Source organism: Vipera ursinii, assembly GCF_947247035.1.
Source record: "Vipera ursinii genome assembly, chromosome: 6".
NCBI lineage: Eukaryota > Metazoa > Chordata > Lepidosauria > Squamata > Viperidae > Vipera > Vipera ursinii.
This window is the reverse complement of record NC_139515.1, coordinates 69,037,806-69,056,631: the sequence shown is the minus strand read 5'-3', so window position 1 is coordinate 69,056,631 and position 18,826 is coordinate 69,037,806. Positions and strand designations below refer to the sequence as shown.

General features: G+C 37.4%; 1 protein-coding gene across 4 annotated transcripts in view; it reads left to right on the top strand.

Annotated features, from left to right (window-relative positions):
* Positions 1-18,826, top strand: part of MYBPC1 (myosin binding protein C1) — a 110,978-nt gene that overhangs the window by 42,132 nt on the left and 50,020 nt on the right. For all 4 annotated transcript variants that reach the window (XM_083366016.1, XM_083366017.1, XM_083366015.1 and 1 more), the window contains 8 exons: positions 254-302; positions 4,341-4,397; positions 10,656-10,822; positions 11,493-11,625; positions 14,639-14,763; positions 15,481-15,586; positions 16,635-16,801; positions 18,596-18,758. In XM_083366016.1, coding sequence (XP_083222142.1) covers positions 254-302; positions 4,341-4,397; positions 10,656-10,822; positions 11,493-11,625; positions 14,639-14,763; positions 15,481-15,586; positions 16,635-16,801; positions 18,596-18,758 — 967 coding nt within the window. The remainder of the gene's footprint in view (positions 1-253; positions 303-4,340; positions 4,398-10,655; positions 10,823-11,492; positions 11,626-14,638; positions 14,764-15,480; positions 15,587-16,634; positions 16,802-18,595; positions 18,759-18,826) is intronic.

Below are 18,826 nucleotides of genomic sequence, written 5' to 3'. Positions count from 1 at the left end.
ACTGTTCTGAATAATGAATTACACTGCAAAGAAGTTTATAATTCTGCTGAGAGTTGGATCCTTTTGTCAGTTGCCAATAGGATTCTTCTACTCACCTATGTATACATGATTACTGCCAAAATCAATACACAGTGTTGAACATATCATATTCTAAATCAAATAAATGCCATATATCACAAAATCATTCTCTGCCCAGGTTTAACACTTGAGAAACTTCAAAAATGAAACATTTTATTTTTATTTTATTTTTTAGAAGTAGAATCTACGCCATCAATAGATATCCGGTCTGCATTCAAAAGAAGGTAATTTTAAGTGATCTTGGAAATAATAGGTATTGGAAACAGTGCACAAATTACACTATCTTTGAACACCCTTTACAGGAAGTAGGTTGAAACAAAGCTAAAATGAGTGGCAAATCTATTTGTCCCCTACAAAACCCTTTACTTGACTTTTCTGTTCCAAAACTGGTCACCTTAGTTCTATAGGTAGTGATCACTCCTTCTCCATTGCTAAGGCTAGCAGAGAGACACCATATGGAGCAGGAAAATTGGAAAGAAAAATTAAAGTCTCCATCGCTACAACTTCCAGCTACTCTGCACAAATTCTCTGCTGCAATTTGGCAGCAGGAATGCTGTGAGGAAGGAAGATGAGGAAGAAGTTTGTAATTATGGGCATGTGTGTTTGTCTGGAAGTTTGCTTTTTGTCTGAGAAATGGGAACGGCTCCAACATCCTAAGCAACTTCCAATTCTTCACGAAGCAATTGAAAAAACATGAACTACAAGATCAGATCAAACAGCATGTATGGTAATGTATCAGAGCTTTAAAATGTTACTAGTGCCTTCTGCAATTATCTGATTGTAAGTTTCATGATTCTTATAGATTTAGTGAATTCCTGAGAAATTTATGGGGATGCTCCTGATATAGAAAGGTCCTATAATCCCCTTTCCTTTGATGTATTTCACTTAATTCAGTGGCCTCCAGTGAGGCCAGATATTCAAACAGATTGCTACTAAGCCAAGAAGGCAAGGAGAACTAACTCTTTCTGCCAACTAATTAGCAGTGATATGGGTTCCTTTGACCAGCCTTACCTACATGAACTGATCGTTTTGAGATATTAAATAAAAAGGAACTGGTGACAGAGAGTGTAAATCAGTTGTGGAGCTTACATTTCCTAACACCTTCACTTAAGAAGCAGTGGAGAGAAGTGACTTTGCTTGGGACCCTGAGCAGCTGTTACCAGTTAAAACAGATTATGAGATTTAACCCTACAAAGAGCTTGACTAAATGTAAAGTAAAAAACAGTTAAGATTCTGACTTGTGAAATGGCCTTTTATGGTTTAAGACCACTTAGATGAACCACATATAGGGCACCACATGTCTGCTGGAAGGCCCTTCTTAATATTAAAAAGAGGCAGAATATTATATTTCCCCAAAGAAGAAATAGAGAAAAAAAACTTAACAAAGGCAGAAAAACGCCCCAGTCTTTCTTAATAGCCTCAAGCAGAAGCCTCAAGTCTTCATGCTGTTGCTGGTTCTGCTCATCAATAAACAAGAACCTTGTTTCCTAAGCAGTCAACCATCTTTTTTTTAATTCCCGGCTTGGAACGGGACTTGATTTTTCTTTCAACAAGACTTAGTAACTTTTTAAAAATCTGTTGCCACAAAGAAGACATATTTTTATGCATAGAATCACATTAAAATTGCAACTAAATACAAGTTATAACTAAAGATGGCGAGGAAGAGAGCAGAGAGGAAGGAAGGGAGAGCTAAATACTATGAATATTTGAATAAAATAATCTTTCCTTAAAATTCTTGATTACATTTTCTATATGGTTCCTTGTTATTAAATACATTTGAGCAGCTGAATCCTTTGTTGACTGCAATTAGATTTTATCCCACTCCATGAACATCTCCTTCCTCCTTCACTCAATCAGAAGGATTCATATTCAAGCATTTAATTCTGCATGAACTTGAAGCTTCTCTATTTCTTTTTCCTGTCAATATTCAGGTTCTAACAAGGATTGTAAGGGTCCAAAAAGATGACTTTGGGGAAAATATTCTGAAACTATTACAAAAACAAAAAGTTTAGATGCAGGCCTTGAATCCTAGAAAGGAGAAAGTTATGTATCCAGAAAATACTCTGCTTGGTTCCTCCCTGACTCCTTGTGATGTAAGAGGGAAGGAAGGGAAAATGCAATCAGACTTGTATACATTTTTTGAATATAGCCTATCTCAAGAAAGCATAATTCCAATTCTCTTGTAGAATCTATTTTCTGATCGAGACAATCTCAAAGGACTGATTGGCATTCATTTTTAACAGGGAAATGCAATTGCAAAAGGGTGCTTTTATAAAGCTTAGAAAGAGCTTTTATACCTAGCAAAAATGATTCAACACCACAGTAAATTTTCCTAATATTTTTTTTAATAAGCAGAAATATTAAATTCTGTTTCAGGAAAGTACAAATTGTGATGTCATTTTTTTAAAAAGACACATCTACTCAATTTCATTTGATTTCCATCTAATATTATTTCTGGTGACTTTGAGGTTTGATGTTGGAATTGATGTAGTGGAAGAGAAAGAAACAGAAATATCGGAATAAATGCAGGTGGCAAGTACATTAGTGCAAAGGAATAGAAGTTTTAGCCATGTGATTGATTGATTGATTGATTGATTGATTGATTGATTGATTATATTTCTTCCAATGATGTCCCCATTGCTGCTGTTATTGAACCCAGCCACTTTACCATTGGTCTTCCTCTTCCTTTTCCTTTTACTTTCCTAGCATTAGAGCTTTCTTCAGAGAGCTAAGTCTTCACGTAAAGTAGAATAGCCTGATCATTTGTGCCTCAAGTGAGAACTTTGGGTTGATCTATTTGCTTGTTTTTGGATTGTCCATAGTATTCTCAGGAGTTTTCTTCAACACCCGATCTCAAAAAATGTCACCACTTTTTCTATGCTGTTTCTTCAAAGTCCAACTTCACTTCCATAGAAGGTCACTGGGAGTACCACTGCCTGCATTATTCTGATCTTTGTAGACGTAGACATATCCTGGCATCTGAATACCTTTTCCATGGTCTTCTGGGTTGTTCTGCCAAGTACTAGCCTGTGTTTATTTCTTGACTGCTTATTCTTTTACTGTTGATGTTTGATCCTAAAAGCAGAAGTATCTTCAGTATCTTCACTGTCAATTCTAAGTATGGCTGTTGTACATGTTGTCATTAGTTTGGTCTTCTTTAAATTTAAGTACTATGTTTTCACTGTGATTTTTATTGTTAGAGCTTGCCAATCCTTTGCATTTCCTGCTATTCGATTAGTGTCATTAGCAAAATGGAGATCATTGGTGTTTCTTCCTCCATTTTTAAAACCACACTCAACTTTTTCAAATCCAGCTTCCTTAATATATCTTCAATGTATAGGTTGAATAAATATATTTAAGAGAGGAGAGTATAAGGCCTTTTCTCCTCCTGTAGCCATACAATAGGAAGAGATAATTCCCCATTCACACACAGATTAAAAAAAACAACCCAGCTCTCCCCACCTTTTTTTTATTATACACGGGTTTACATATTTTCCCAGTCATTGTATAAGCAAGCAAGACTGATTTCAAGGTGTTAAATTCAGTGCCAAGGCAATCTTTAGAGAAGCAAAATATATTAAACCTTATTTAATAAATATTTCAGTGATAGTGTTAATGCTCAATATGTTCTAAACATGCATTTGTCTATTTTTAACTATTTTTCTCTATGACTTCCCATCTTTAAAAACATGCAACACGTTGTGCGTGTCGGGTAGGATCTCAGATTCTCCTTGCTAACTAGTCTAAAAGAAATTTAACTTACTTCATACAGGTTTGCATTGTTTTGCACAGCACAAATAACAATGCAAATATTTGATTTACACTTAAAGCTGAGTTCAGCACAAGCCCTTTATTTTATTTATTTATGTATTTTTAGGTACGCACACCGGAAGCTGTTAATAAACAAAGCCCCGTGTGCTAACTCACCTTAAAAACACATTTGTGTTACACAAACACATAACACAAATTGGGGCAAATTTATGATTCTATTGACAAGAATTTGCCTGAGCAGGTATAACCTGGAGCAATGCAAATCTTTGTGTTCATGTTTCACAAGTGCTTGTTTCAGAAATTGCAAATCCTGTGAAAAAGAATACAAGTTTGTGTTGACATAAATAGTTTTTCCTTGTGTGTCTGCATATATATTGCATTGGTAGGGCAGCTAGGATCTATGCAATATGTGTTGTTTGACTTTCTGCATATTAAATGAAGACTTGATCTTTTTTTGTTTGTTTGTTTGTTTGTTTGTTTATTAATAACAGTGGTGAAGGACAAGACGATGCAGGAGAACTTGACTTTAGTGGTCTCCTGAAACGTAGGTGAGAACCAAGCAATGAAGTGAGCAAATGTTTATTCAAAATGGTTAAGTTCGTGCATAGAAAATGTCAGGCGTAGAGTTAATACATTCAGAAAATGTTATAGCTTCTTTATTTTACAAAAGCCGAGTTCTCAAAAGAACAACACTTGCTTAAATTTAAGTCAGTTGTCCGCACAATGACAAGAAATGAGTTAACCCTAGGATATAATGCTCTTTCTTACAGTTGATACCATATTATGCTTTAATAATAACATTGAAGTACCTCAGATAAGTTAAAGTATAACACTGGATGAGGTTTTTCTGTGTTTTGTCTTGCATGCTTTTTTTCCCTACATGGGGATGAGAAATTCAAACAAATGATCCTGGTATGGAATTTTTTTAAAATAAATAATAGTGATCTTGAGAATTCATTTTCCAAACATATAGACCACAGATGAAAACTTTTCTTATCCTGCTTTCTGCTAGAATGTTACAAAATGCTTTACTGCATTATCTAACTGTACATGCTTTCATTATGTGACTATAAACATAAGCATCTCTCTGAAATTTGAGAAGGTATTATAAAAGAAGACACATGGAAACATTTTTTAAAAAATAAAATAATCCAAGAAGCTGTCAGCTGTACTTAAAATCCTGAAGTATGATTAACAATATAAACAAGTGTCCAGCTTTATATTGTTTTGGTTTTCAATAGCCTATTCTGCTCAATAAAAGTGTAAGAACAATAGTAGTTAAGGTTCAAGACTGAGATCCCATTTCAAGTTTGCCCATCTGCATAGTGAAAGGTGCATAGAATTTCCCACATTTATTTTATTAATAAAGGAAAATATTTGTAGCATTATCATCAGACCAAAAATAAAGTAAACAATACCCTACTCAAGGAATTGCCAAACAAGCCAACAGCAAACAGCCCAACCAAAGAACTTCTAAGACCACCCCCACCAACACTGACATGGCAAGCCATCAGAATGTAAACTGAGAACAAACCCCACTCCTTATACCCACTTATGATGTTGGGTAATAAAACGTCTGCAAGAAAACAACCAAGCTCAGAGAGCACTGAGGATCCTTCACTTCTTTTGTTTTCTTTCTAATGGGATTAGCAATAGAAATGCCACTTCGATTTTTATGCTGCTTCACAGTGCTTAACAGTAGGGGTCCCCAACTCCCAGGCTGCAGCCCACTACTGGGCCATGGCCTGTTGGAAACTGGGCCACAGGAGAAACAGGCAAGCGAGAGCAGGCGACGCTCCATTTGCATGAATAGAACTTTGCACACAAGAGGCCTCTGCTTGTGTGAGTAGAGCTTTGTGTGCGAGCACAAGTGCCCTCCGCTCAAGTGTCCATTCACACAAGTGGAGCTTTGTGCATGAATGCAAGTGCTTGCCGCTTGTGCAATGGAGCTTCATGTGTGAGCGCAAGCACCCTCCGCTCAGGCGCAAAGTTCCATTCGCATGAGTGGAAGGAGCGTGCATGTACGGGTCATATAAATGGAGCTGTGCATATATGTGTGACTGCCACTCACATGCCCCCCCCTCCGCGGTGGGCCAGGCTACCAAGCTGGAAAGATTGGAGACCGCTCCTTTACAGCCCTCTCTAAGACGTTTACAAAGTCAGCATATTGCCCCCCAAGAATGTAGGTCCTCATTTTACTGACCTCAGAAGGATGGAAGTTAAGTCAATATTGAGCTGGTCAATATCAAAGGAATCAAACTCCTAGCAGGGAGCAGAGTTAGCCTGCAATACTGCATTCTAACCACTGCACCACCACGGTTCTTATTGTATTGTGAGCCATTGGGAGTCACTTGGCAAAGGGTGGTAGATAAATTGAATTATTTTATTTTGTCCTTTAAGTTTATGTTGACTGGCTGGATAAGTCCCTGCAGTTTTCTTGGCAAGATTTCAGAAGTGGCTTGCCACTGCCTCCTTCCTAGGGCTGAGACAAAATGACAGGCCCAAGGTCACCCAGTTGGCTTTGCACCTGAAGCAAAATTAGAACCCACAGCCTTCCGGTTTCTATCTTAGTGCCTTAACCACTACAGGTAGTCTTTGAGTTATGACCACAATTGAGCCCAGAATTTCTGTGGTTAAATAAGACAGTTCTTAAGTGAGTTTTCCTCCATTTTATGTTCTTCTTTGCCACAGTTATTAAGTGAATCACTGAAGTTGTTAATTTAATAACACAGTTGTTAAGTGAGTCTGGCTTTCCCATTGCTGTCAGAAGGTCACAAAACGTGATTACATGACCCCAGGACACTGCAACCATCATAAATATGAGCCAGTTGCCAAGCGTCTGAATTTTAATCATGTGACCATGAGGATGCTGCAACAGTTGTAATTGTGAAAAGCAGTCATACATTTTTCAGTGCTGTTGTAACTTCGAACGGTTACTAAAAAACTGTTGTAAGTCGACAAGTATATGTATACCTAAACTGATTCTAACACTGCCTATTAAATAAAATTAAATAAAAACACACATGTGGAATAGGTAGCGTATGAGTCAAAATCACAGCAGATACCATTTTCCAATAATATTTAAAACGTTAAGCCAACCTTTTTTTCATTTATTCCTGCCAGGTCTCCATTTTTTCTTTCTCTTCCCATATGTATATTTCATATGCTTGGCTTTACTTTTGTGGTTTCCTATTAAGATGCAACTTAATGCATGGAAAACACTTTTATTAGAGTTTGTGATAGTGTGAAATGATGGTTTGGGGCATATTAATTTGTTGCATATGAATATAAATGTCTCTGTATTTGTATAGGATAGATGTATAGAAATATATTGTGTTGATAGAGTTGTCATGCTTTGAAGTGAATCTGAGGACTTCACTTAAGTATTAAAAATGAAAGTTCAGTCACCAAGGGTAGGATACTGACATTCAAGAAGGACATTGAAATAGGGATCTACTTCCTGTCTAAGCATAACTGAATTTTGCTCAATTATCCTAATTATTTCCTTTAAACAAATCTCTAGCAAATGATGCAGTTATTCTCACTTCCTAAAATTGTTTTATTAAACATGGTCTGATTTTTTTTATTGATTTATCAGTCAATATCCTACTGTTTTCAATTTGTAACTTCAGCGCTTTTATGACAGTGTTTATGCCAAATGTACTCATAATTTTCTAAACTTATTTTACTGGGTTTTTAAAGTATCCAATTTTTTTAGAGATTGAAAAATTCTGAATGTTCATTCTGCATGTTTTAAGCTGCTAGTGGTGGAGTATCAGTGTCAGTTAAAAACCATTCAGTGCTGCTGATTTCAAAAGAACAGAAGCCAAGTTACAGGTACTCCTCAACCTATAACCAAAATTGGGGCCAGAATTGCCATTGTTAAGCAAAGTAGTTGTTAAGTGAATGGCATCCGATTTTACAACCTTTTTTTACCATGGTTGTTAAGCAAATCACTGCAATTGTTGACCAATCACAGGGTTGTTAATTGAATCTAGGTTCCCCTATTGACTTTGCCTGTCGGAAGTCAGCTGAGAAAGTGATCACATGACTCCAATGCTGCTGTTAGTCTAAATTTTGATCAACAGCTGTAAGTGCGAAACTTGATCATAAGTCACTTTTTTCAGTGACATTATAACTTAGAACTTATGCTAAACATAAGTTGAGGGCTACCTATTAATGGATTGATGTAAGGGATGGGGTGGCACAATCTGGGGCTGGAGTAGAATACCTACAAGCCACAAGCAAGTCCAACCTCCTTGAATTCCGTGGTTCCATATCTAATTCCTAGCAGTTGCTAGCCATTAGTTGAGAATACTCCTGTGCATAGGCATGAGTAGCAACAAATCAGCTTATCTGGACCTTAGCATGTGGTCCTGATCTTTTGCACCTGGCATGACGTCAGATTACATTATAGTCTAGGTCAGGGGCATCAAACTGCTGGTCCATGGGCCGGACGTGTCATTGGGAAACCACTCCCACCCCCTTGCCAGCAATGGCGAAAAAGCTCCAATACGTTGCGCAACATCAGGTGATGTCGCGAATTTGACATGTCTTGTCTAGGTCAATAATCAACCACCTGACCAATGAACAAATGCATAACTGCATTTGTGAAATCTGAGCCTTTGCCTTGCATCAGATAGTGGCCAAATTCTAGATTAAACTATCAGTGGTAATGTAATCAACTAAATTTCAAAGGCAGCTGGCTATGTATCTAAGTGTGTGTGTGTGTGTGTGTGTGTGTGTGTGTGTGTGTGTGTGTCACTCCCTGGAGAAAAAAATAGATATTAGAAGCTAAGTAGGTTTAGAAATTTAGTTGTAATGAATGTAATAGTTAATGACAGGGTTTTACTGATTTGAGGGTGTGTTTTTGAATTTAAATGGCTAAAATAATTTTAAACATATTGTCTCGTTTTGTTTCCCTAAAAAACTTTTGTTTTTTAGGGGGAAAAATCAGACTATGCTTAACAAAGTATTTTTTAAGAAGAGTGAAAAGGACTACATCACTTGCTAGAGAATTGTCTAGAACAAATGAAAGATCCATCCTATTATATACCCAACCAGTCTTTTCATCTATGAAATAAAATTGTGATCTCCCCAAGGTGTTCTTTGCTGAACTAAAGAACAAATCCTGGTGGAAGCACCATCTTTAATTAAATGGAAAACACTTTATTATCATGGATTGAAAATCAGGATGCATCTTATTATTTACAAAAATAAAGGGACACATCCTCATTCTGATTCCTGTTGATGAAGGTGGCTGGCTCACTGTTAGCTAGAAAGCACAGCCAGAGTATTGGAATGAAAAAAAATATCCTCTTGAATGTATGCAAATTCTACAACATGCTTATATTCTGATATGACCTTTGGAAAGGTACTGCAGTGTTCCATCAAGTAGCCAAGCTCAGCAAATTCTAATTGTAATAAACAAATAAGCAGTAAATAAAGCCACTATCATAAATGTTAATACCATAATTTAATTGCCTGAATATTTTCTAGCTGCTTCCAGTTTTCCAATATATTGACAAGGTGGTCGTGTAGAATTGCAAGAGATGTTCACTCACTATGTTTGTTATACTAAAACAACATAAGGTTTTTCTGCATTGTGGTATGATAATACCAGCTACAGTCATTGTTTCCATCTTTTAAATACAAAATGATCTCTTGAAGTAATTAAAAAAAGAATCTTTTCCAGTAAGTTTTATTTGGAGACATGTTTATTCCAACACAATGTAATTCATTTCTGCTCTCAATATACCCCCCTCTTTTTTAATGTGTAAGATCAACATTATGAATGTTAATTTTTCTTTGTGCAAGTATTGTAGCTGAGAACAGTTTCTTTAAGACATTTCAATTATATCAGGATCACACCACACTAAAAATTAGGAAGAGTCTAAAATCCATCTTTTGTTAATCTGGTGTTATTCAGATGTGTTAGACTCCATGATGACTGGGAATTCTGGAACATCTAGAAAAACATCTGGAAAAATCAGGTTGTAGAAAACTAATTTCAAAGGGGTTAATTTCAAAGCAGATTTGACTGGCCACTTTCTTTTTATTCCAGGTTAATTTCAGTAAAGGCCCATGGTAAAAGTAATCGTGAAATATAGAAACATTGAACTCCAGTATTACACTTCTGATGATACTCAAAAACTATGGCTAGTAGACAGAATTCTTCTGAACGTGTCTGACTTCCATGTTGATTTCACCAGTCCATCCTTGCAAAAATCTTAAAATGGCAGGGGAAAGCAATCTAATCATGATAGTGATATTCTTAGAATGAAGGACATCATTAACTTATGTCCTTTTTGTGGGTCAGTAAATGACAGCTCATTAAGTTTCAGACTAAAATATTAATGGAAGATTTCCATACTTAATTCCTGACCCAATTAATCCATTTGTTGTTAATCCCAGACTCTTTGACATTTCCTATTTCTAGTATATCTCACAGTTTTGAGACAATGCACAATACAGACTTCTAGTTTCATTCTTGTGAAAATGCATAGATTTCAATTCAAAGGGCTAATTCAAGATCTGTAATATGCTTCCCAGTGAAGACATGGGGTAAGTGTGTATCCTGCTATTCCCTTCCTTTCTGCTATTAAGACTTTTAACCACATAACCAGACATTTTAGCTCAAACCCATTCCTAAACCTAAGTAAGCCTAGCTAAAGCATTTCAGACATAGTCTTCCTTGGATTTGATTTCCAATTGCCACATTCATAATGTACAAGGTCTCATTAATCTGGGCCGCATCCCTTTTCTTCTTTCTTTTGTTTTTTTTTAAAATCTTTGTTCCTGATTAGGGAATTTAAACAGGAACCGGAAGAGCCAGAAATAGATGTGTGGGAACTCCTGAAGAATGCAAATCCCAATGACTATGAGAAGATTGCATTTCAGTATGGAATTACTGACCTGAGGGGTATGCTGAAACGTCTGAAGCGCACTCGCAGGGAAGAAAAGAAGAGTGCAGGTATTAATTGCTTGGGAATGTGGTATCTTTATTCCCCCAGGAAACCCCCCTCTGCCACCACCACCCCCCAAAAAAATCTTCCTTTAAAGCTTTCAGAACGGAATTGGATTTAATTAGGCAGCTCAATTTCTTTTTACTGAATAAAACAAAGCTGGTCTTCATGTACACTATCAGTTTAAGTATCCAGCTCCATGGTCAATGCAAACTCAACAATTTCTCCTTTGCATATTTCTCTGAATATGTGAGAATAAAAGGGAAGTACAAGCCAGGTCTATATGTTTGAAATGGAACTAATTATGTAGAAAGATGCACTGAAATTCCAAAATACACAATTACAATAACCTGTGGAAATAGGGTCCTTCTTTCCGTGTCCCTGTCCAGACTGAGTTTTTGGGAGGAAATGTTAATTCATAAGGAAATTAATTTTCACCTAGTATAGGGCTGCTGCATGCACTGGCTGCAAAAATACAGATGAGAAGAAGATATTGGTGATGTTATTTGCTTCACTCTTGAGATCTGCAATTCAGATCTGGAAACTCTACTATAATAAAATATCATTAAAAATCAGCTAGAATACTCATTTAGATTTTGTGAAGTTAAATATCAACTTTTACTTTCCAAAGGCTCTCTTTTTTTACTGCCAGTTGTCATCATCTTTTTCATTCAACAGCCTTTTCTAAGATTCTGGATCCTGCTTATCAAGTGGACAAAGGAGGTAGAGTAAGGTTTGCAGTGGAGCTGGCTGATCCAACAGTTGAACTAAAGTGGTATAAAAATGGCCAAGAAGTACGACCAAGTGGAAAGTAAGTATGTGCATTGACTTAAATATAAAGAATCTTTCTTATTCATATTCTACTGGTGATGTAACCATGGCTGCTTATTGGGCACTAGTGAGAAGAGATTTGTGACTATATGGGCCCAGGGACAAGCAATCGTGGTGGCCAAGGTCCATGACTTTATTCATTTACTGTGCAGTTTTGAGCTTTATTTATCTGTTTGTTTTGTTTTGGAAGCAGTTTTGACTCCTGGTGACTTTCTGGATAGGTCCATCAAATGTTTTTTGCAATATCATAGAAGTGATTTGTCATCGTTAGTTTCTGGGATGTTTTCTCAACTTTCCAGACTAAGAATTGGAGAGAGGGACTGGTCCAAAGTCACTCAGCTGACTTCCATCTTAAGGGTCTCCTTACTCCTAACCTTGGGTCTCCCTACTCACAGTTAGCACCTTTTCCACTACACCTCTCTGACTCCCTACACTACACTTGCTTTCTCAGCATTATAGATTATCCCAATCTGGCTAACGAGATGATTATAATGAGATGATCCATGGCAGCAAAGTAGAACTGACACCTTTGTAAGGGATTTCTTTTTTGTATGTTTGTTTGGACAGGCAGCAATTAGAAGTGTATTTATTTGAGTATGGTTGTATTAAGCATTTACCTTGAAAATCTATAGAAAACTACCTCATTTAGTGTACAGTTTGCAAACTAATGTCAACAATCTCTGGTGCCTAGGGCTTTGGTGGCTGAACAAATGATTTGAGAATCCTATGCAACCTATTCATTGTTTCTATAGAAAGAAAATTAAACAGGAAGATACAATTCAAAAGAAGCAAAGGCACCTATAAAATCTATCCCACCTCTTTTTTTAGTACACCAGTGAAGTAATAATTGAATGTAATTAATATAATAAACACTTGCAGCCACTTTATAGCCTTTTCCACCACTAGACCAGGGAGAAGTCAAGTCAGTTTGAAGAATATTGACATATATCCAGTGGTCTTCTCTGGATACATTTAAATTAATTATCTGATATTTGAAAGTAAGGTAGAGTCGCATTGGCTGAAGCTAAAGAGCCTCCAAGCTTCATCCTGCAGTACTTCTTCTCACATGCAATATTTGAAACTGGGCTATTGTTTACTTGTTTTGAACATATGTCTAGTGATCTTCCCGAAGACCATTAGACATGCGTTAAAAATGCCCCCTTTCTCATCATCCCATACTCAGACTGGTGAGAGAAGGTGGGAAGAAGCAGCTCTTTAGCTGCCAGTTGATTAGAGAACTAACAGCTAAAGAGCAGTTTCCCAAGATTTCTATTTCTCTATCTTCTCTTGCCACACATCTCTTGTTCTTAGGAGTTGGGAGGCTGATAAGAAAAGGGAAAAACTTAAATGCAGAAAAGCAATTTCTTAATTGTCAGCACCATAGTCCTTTAGATTGCTTCATGTGATCAGAGAACTCATTAAAAAACTAAATTAAGAATTCTGTGAACTTAGAACTAAAAACTGCTGCCACCCCCAGTGCTTCTTTGCCAGCCCTCAATGCCCGAGGATCACCAGCTCAGTCTGCCAGGGGTGGCAGAAGTGAGGATCAATTGCTCTTTGGTGCAAGGGGAGAGCCTGATTAGAAAGAACCAGATTCTTCTCCTGCCAAAAGAAGAATGGTTCTGCTCAAGGGTGCCCAGACAGAGAGGGTATGCCTGCAGCAATCACAGATGGCCAGTAGGAGAATAATGACCCTGATCATATCATTAGAACTGAGAAATGATTAGTAGCAAAACATGTCAATAACCTGTTAAATCATGGCTGCCTCTATCTTGAGACTAAATCTACATGTTGTATTCTTCCCTCTCCATGGTAAATGCTTCTAGAGAATTGTAACATTTGCATCATATTCTGTGGTATGTTGATTGTTTTCAGCATAAGTATTGGGCTGGGGTGAATTCTGCTGAACCAATAAGATTAGCTCTGCCTTTAAAAATTCAGTGAGGATCACTGCAATAGGTCCTTGTTCTTGTGGAAACTCTCTCCATCACAGTTCATTAGCAATGAAATATAGAAGGAGAAAGGAAGCAAGGAAGCAAGATGAGCTAGTTAATAGGACCTCTGAGAAATTGAGTGACTAGAACCCTTTAGTTCAGTGTTTAATATTAGTTTAAAGGTGGCATAAGGTATAGTCTTCCACCAAATCCTTTAACTTTCTGACCCAAGTGTGAAAGAGTTTTGACTTACAAAATACAGTCTGCATCTCTTTCAATGCTTTCTTTTCCAAAGCCCAGGACTTCTCTTAAGAACTAACTAACCTGAATTCACCAACTCCAAACTATTGAGCAGCTGCAAGATGGCAATGAGCTTTGGTCATTATTGACCTGAAACAAATGTGAACCAGTGACCTTAAGGTGAAAGGCATCATATCCCGTTACGTACCCCAGGAGCCATATGGCCTACCAGAAATGTTGGCTCCTTTGCCCCAGCTATTATTGTACTTTTGAAAATATGTCAAGAGTGCAGGAATGGAACTAGGCTCCTGTTACGTTTATTTCCATCTTTCCTGAGCTAAGGTTTCAGTGACTGTTGTGTTCAGAACTTTGCATTTGCACTGCATGTTTCCCCACACCATAGAAAGTTTTAGGGCCAAATGTTAAATCTATCTTTGCATCAATCTTGGACCCAAATCCTAAAAAAGCACCGGACATGTGGAAGTGGAGGAATTTAGTACAAAAAACATCCACTGGAGAAGAGAGAACAAGGGAATCATTTTTGTTTGGGGGAAAATCCCTCATTGTTGTCAAGACTACAGCAAGAAGGAAAGGGCTAAATATACCCACCTCCAAATTGCTACTATAATTGTACATAGCCTATCTATCTACAGTTTAAAAAAGAAACCTGCATGTCAGACACAGTGACCTAATTAGATAAGTCTTTTGAATGCCTCCTGTTGCATCAATCACTTTACAGTGAAGTACACACTAAGGATCTGAAGGTAGAAGAATAATTACTAATAATTCCAAATTTGTTAATCTGCCATTTTCTCATAGATACATATTTGAACACAAAGGTAATGAGCGAATCTTATTTATCAATAACTGCTCGCTGACAGATGATGCCCGTTATCATGTCACAGCTGGAGATGAGAAATGCTCTACTGAATTGTTTGTTAGAGGTACAGTAACGAATCACTATTGTTATTTCAAAGCTTCTCTCCATTTCTTTAATAGAGTCAAATCTCAATTTAATAAATGCGTATGCATTAGATTTCAGATTAAACACAGACAATTTAAACTCAATTTTATCCCCGTTTAACAACCACCCTCATTTTGCGGGCAAATGGGAACCTTTCAATAAGATCTAAAGATGGAGGATCCAATATATCTCTGCAGAGTTCCACTATTATTTATTTATTTATTTATTTAATAATATTTATATACCGCCCTTCTCCCGAAGGACTCAGGGCGGTGAACAGGGCAAGAATAAAAAATACAAAGTTACAAAAGTTAAAAAAAGAATTAAATATATGCCCACTAAAACAGTAAATACAAATATTAAAATAACAATAAAAAACCCCAACCCCATTGGCAGTTGAATGGGTGGGTGGAGGGGAATCTTGGAATCCAATGCAAAATGGATCAAAGTGTATATATAACCCTAAAATTTAATGCCTGACGTGCCTCTGAAATTCCTGAGAACTTCATTTTTCCAGATGGTATGGAGGAACTTGGTCTCTCTGATTCAAAGAAAGCTATAGCATGAAAAATCACCTAATATCAGAGATGGCTTCTTTGTTTGTTTGTTTGTTTGTTTGTTTGTTTGTTTGTTTGTTTGTTTGTTTTAAAAATGAGTCTTTGTGATCCTTTGTTCATGATTTTTTTTCTTCCTTCAGAGCCTCCAATAATAGTGACAAAAGGCCTGGAAGACACCAATGGTTATATTGGTGACAGAATAGAATTATCAGTTGAAGTGTCTGAAGATGATGCAAATGTGAAATGGTAGGCCAATTACCTCATTCTTTCAGAAATAGTTTAAACCTGAATTCACTAAGGCTAGTGGTAACTAATCAAGACAGTCACACCTAAGTTCACTCCCATTTCTTTTACCTGAATTTGATTATCACTCTTTAGCTGAATTCAGTCCTTATGAACCAAACACATTTGCTGAAAAATAAAAAGGCTTTTTAATGCTTGCTAAACGGAAGTCACTAAAGATGACAAACAATGCAAGGCCTTGATAACCTTTCACAAAAGCATACGAGACAGAATGAAAACAAATGGAAACTGTCCTGAGACTAATGTTTTCTAAACTAGAACAAAAGAGCCAAAATGTACATGGAATTATGCAGCAGTAAAGAAGGGACACGGTGGCTCAGTGGGTTAAGACACTGAGCTTGTCGATCAGAAGGTCGGCAGTTTGGCAGGTTGAATCCCGAGTGCCGCGTAAAAGAGTGAGCGCCTGTTACTCGTCCCAGCTTCTGCCAACCTAGCAGTTCGAAAGCACGTAAAAATGCAAGTAGAAAAATAGGGACCACTACGGTGGGAAGGTAACAACGTTCCGTGCGCCTTTGGCATCTAGTCATGCTGGCCACGACCACGGAGACATCCTTGGACAAGCACTGGACAATTCACACTTCTTCTCTGGCATCTGCAGAGGGGATAAAAAAAAAGTAAGATGGTGCTACATAAGTCAAAGCCATGCAACTTTGTATATGCATGCAGTTACCCGCTCGCCGTTCTTTGATCACAGTCATAGCTGATGGTGTGTTTGGCCTTAAAAAAACAAAACTAAGCTAAATTCTGCAACCTTATACAACTTTCCTGATCTATTCTGATCCTACCTGATCAAGAAGATTTCCTTCTATCCCTTTTTGTTTGTCTCATATACCAATCTTTTCTTCTTCTTTTTTTGTTTCATTTTTGTTCATTTAAAAGATGGCTTTTTTCAATCAAATAAAGATTTTGAGCCCTTTTTTTAGTAAGTTAATGTATATCACATTTTAGAAGTTAATGTATATCATTTGGGGATGTTGTTATTGTTCATCAGGTTTAAGAATGGCGTGGAGTTGCCCCTTGATAGTAAATCAAGATATAAAGTTAAAGTCGAGGGTAAAAAGCACACTTTGATTATTGAAGAAGCAACAAAAGCTGACAATGCAACATACTCAGCGATGACAACTGGAGGACAATCAGCTGCCAAACTTACCGTTGGTTGTGAGTGAAGATTTTATTTCTAGCTTATTAGTAGGAATCCTTTTTTTAAAAAAAAATTATACTAGCATGCCCTTGTCACCTCACAGATAGACTTTGACTGGTTTGAAGATGAGTTGGTACCTTTAGTTGATCCAAAATGTGATGGCCTGTCTGTTGACATATCAATAGCAGATTAAATAATCTAACATTTGTACTGCAGGCCAACATTGGTTCTGAGTTCAATTTAACATATTGATTATTACTTTTAAATTCCTCTATGCTTGGTGCCTAGATACCTAAGGAGAATCTTTTCTGTCCACGTATGGCCTATCCCATGATTCTGAGGGAGGGTGCATTAAGGGAATTGGAGATTTAATGCTTTATCTTCTCAATGGCTGCCCCCCCCCCAAAAAAAATTTTGGAATCCCATGCCTCCTGAGATACGGAAGCCCCCAATCTGTTGGCCTTAAAAGGCTTAATGACAAGGTGCTATCAAATAGACTGCCTTATTTTTATTTTTATTTTATTTATTATATCCCACCTTTATTATTTCTACAAATAACTCAAGGCAGTGACCATATCCAACACATCTTCCTCCTCCTAGTTTACCCACAACAATAACACTGTGAGATGTGATGAGCTGAGAGAGAATGATGGCCCAAGATCTTACAGCTGGCTTTCATGGCTAAAGTGGGACTTGAACCTATGATCTCCCACTTTTTAGCCCAGTGCCTTAAACATAACCCGACAGAGCAGATAACCTATTACATCAAATAGGAGCCTTGGTGGAGCAGTGGGCTAATGCCTCCTTAAGTAACACCAGCTGTCTGCAATTAGTGCAGGTTCGAGTCCCACCAGGCTCAAGGTTGACTCAGCCTTCCATCCTTTCGAGGTAGATAAAATGAGGACCCAGATTGTTGGGGGCAATAAGCTGACTTTGTAATAATGCCGGGGGGCGAAAGCCCTAATAAGCAGGCATATACATAGAATGAAGGCTATTGCTAAGCACATTGGTTTGTGCTTAAATTGTAAGCCGCCCTGAGTCTTCGGAGAAGGGCGGGATATAAATGGGATTAAAATAAAATAAAAAATAAAAAATAAATAAATATTATATTCTGGGTCATGTTTACATCAAAGGGATTTTTTATATTTACAGAATAATATCTCATCTCATATCAGCGTGTTAAAAAGTTGGTAAGCTGTAGATGCATATTAGCTAAAGAATTCTGACTGGCAAGGTTCAGGAAGAGATCTTTCTCTGCCATTGCTCCCGTCCTCATTCTCCCTCCCTTAGGTGAGACAGGCCCCAAATCTCCTGGCCTTTTGGAAAAGGTGAAAAACATAGTTCTGCGGCCTTGCCTGGGGAATGCAGCCATGAGGCTGGTTAGCATCCTGAAAGTCCTCCCTCTGCCTTTTAACTAACTTTTAACATTTTAATCACGCTTGCCTGTTTTTAAAGTTTATATACCATTTTTAGGTTCTAAGATCTTATTTCTACACTGCCCAAAGTCCTTCTGTGGGAAAGATGGGTGATTTCAAAATTAGATACAGGAATAAATATTAGAATTTCCAAATCTATGCAAGTGTCCATCGCATATGCAGTCCTTTTTGTCCACATTTACAATCGACACTTTTGTCAATTGACACTTTTGACACTTCAGAATGAGGTGGCCAGCAGGGCACCACACACACCAGGCCCATCCTGTGTTCCTAGCTATAGTCTAGACGTGTAAGTATGTGATCTAGTCTGGTGTCACTGAACAAATATCCCATAATAAAACAAGTCTAGCAGTCTCTCATTCCTCATTTCTTAAGTGAGGCCACTGAAGATATTGCGTCCACTGGAAGATCAGACTGTCCGGCTCGGCAAAGAGATCTCTTTGAAGTGTGAGATTTCTGAATATGTAGAAGGAAAGTGGTACAAAAACGGGCAGCTGCTCCAGCCCAGTGATCGCATCAAATTATATCACAAAGGAAGGTAAGCTTGTAACTTAGACCAGGAGAAATAATGATAGTAAAAACAGTGGATTTTCCCAAAAATATTTG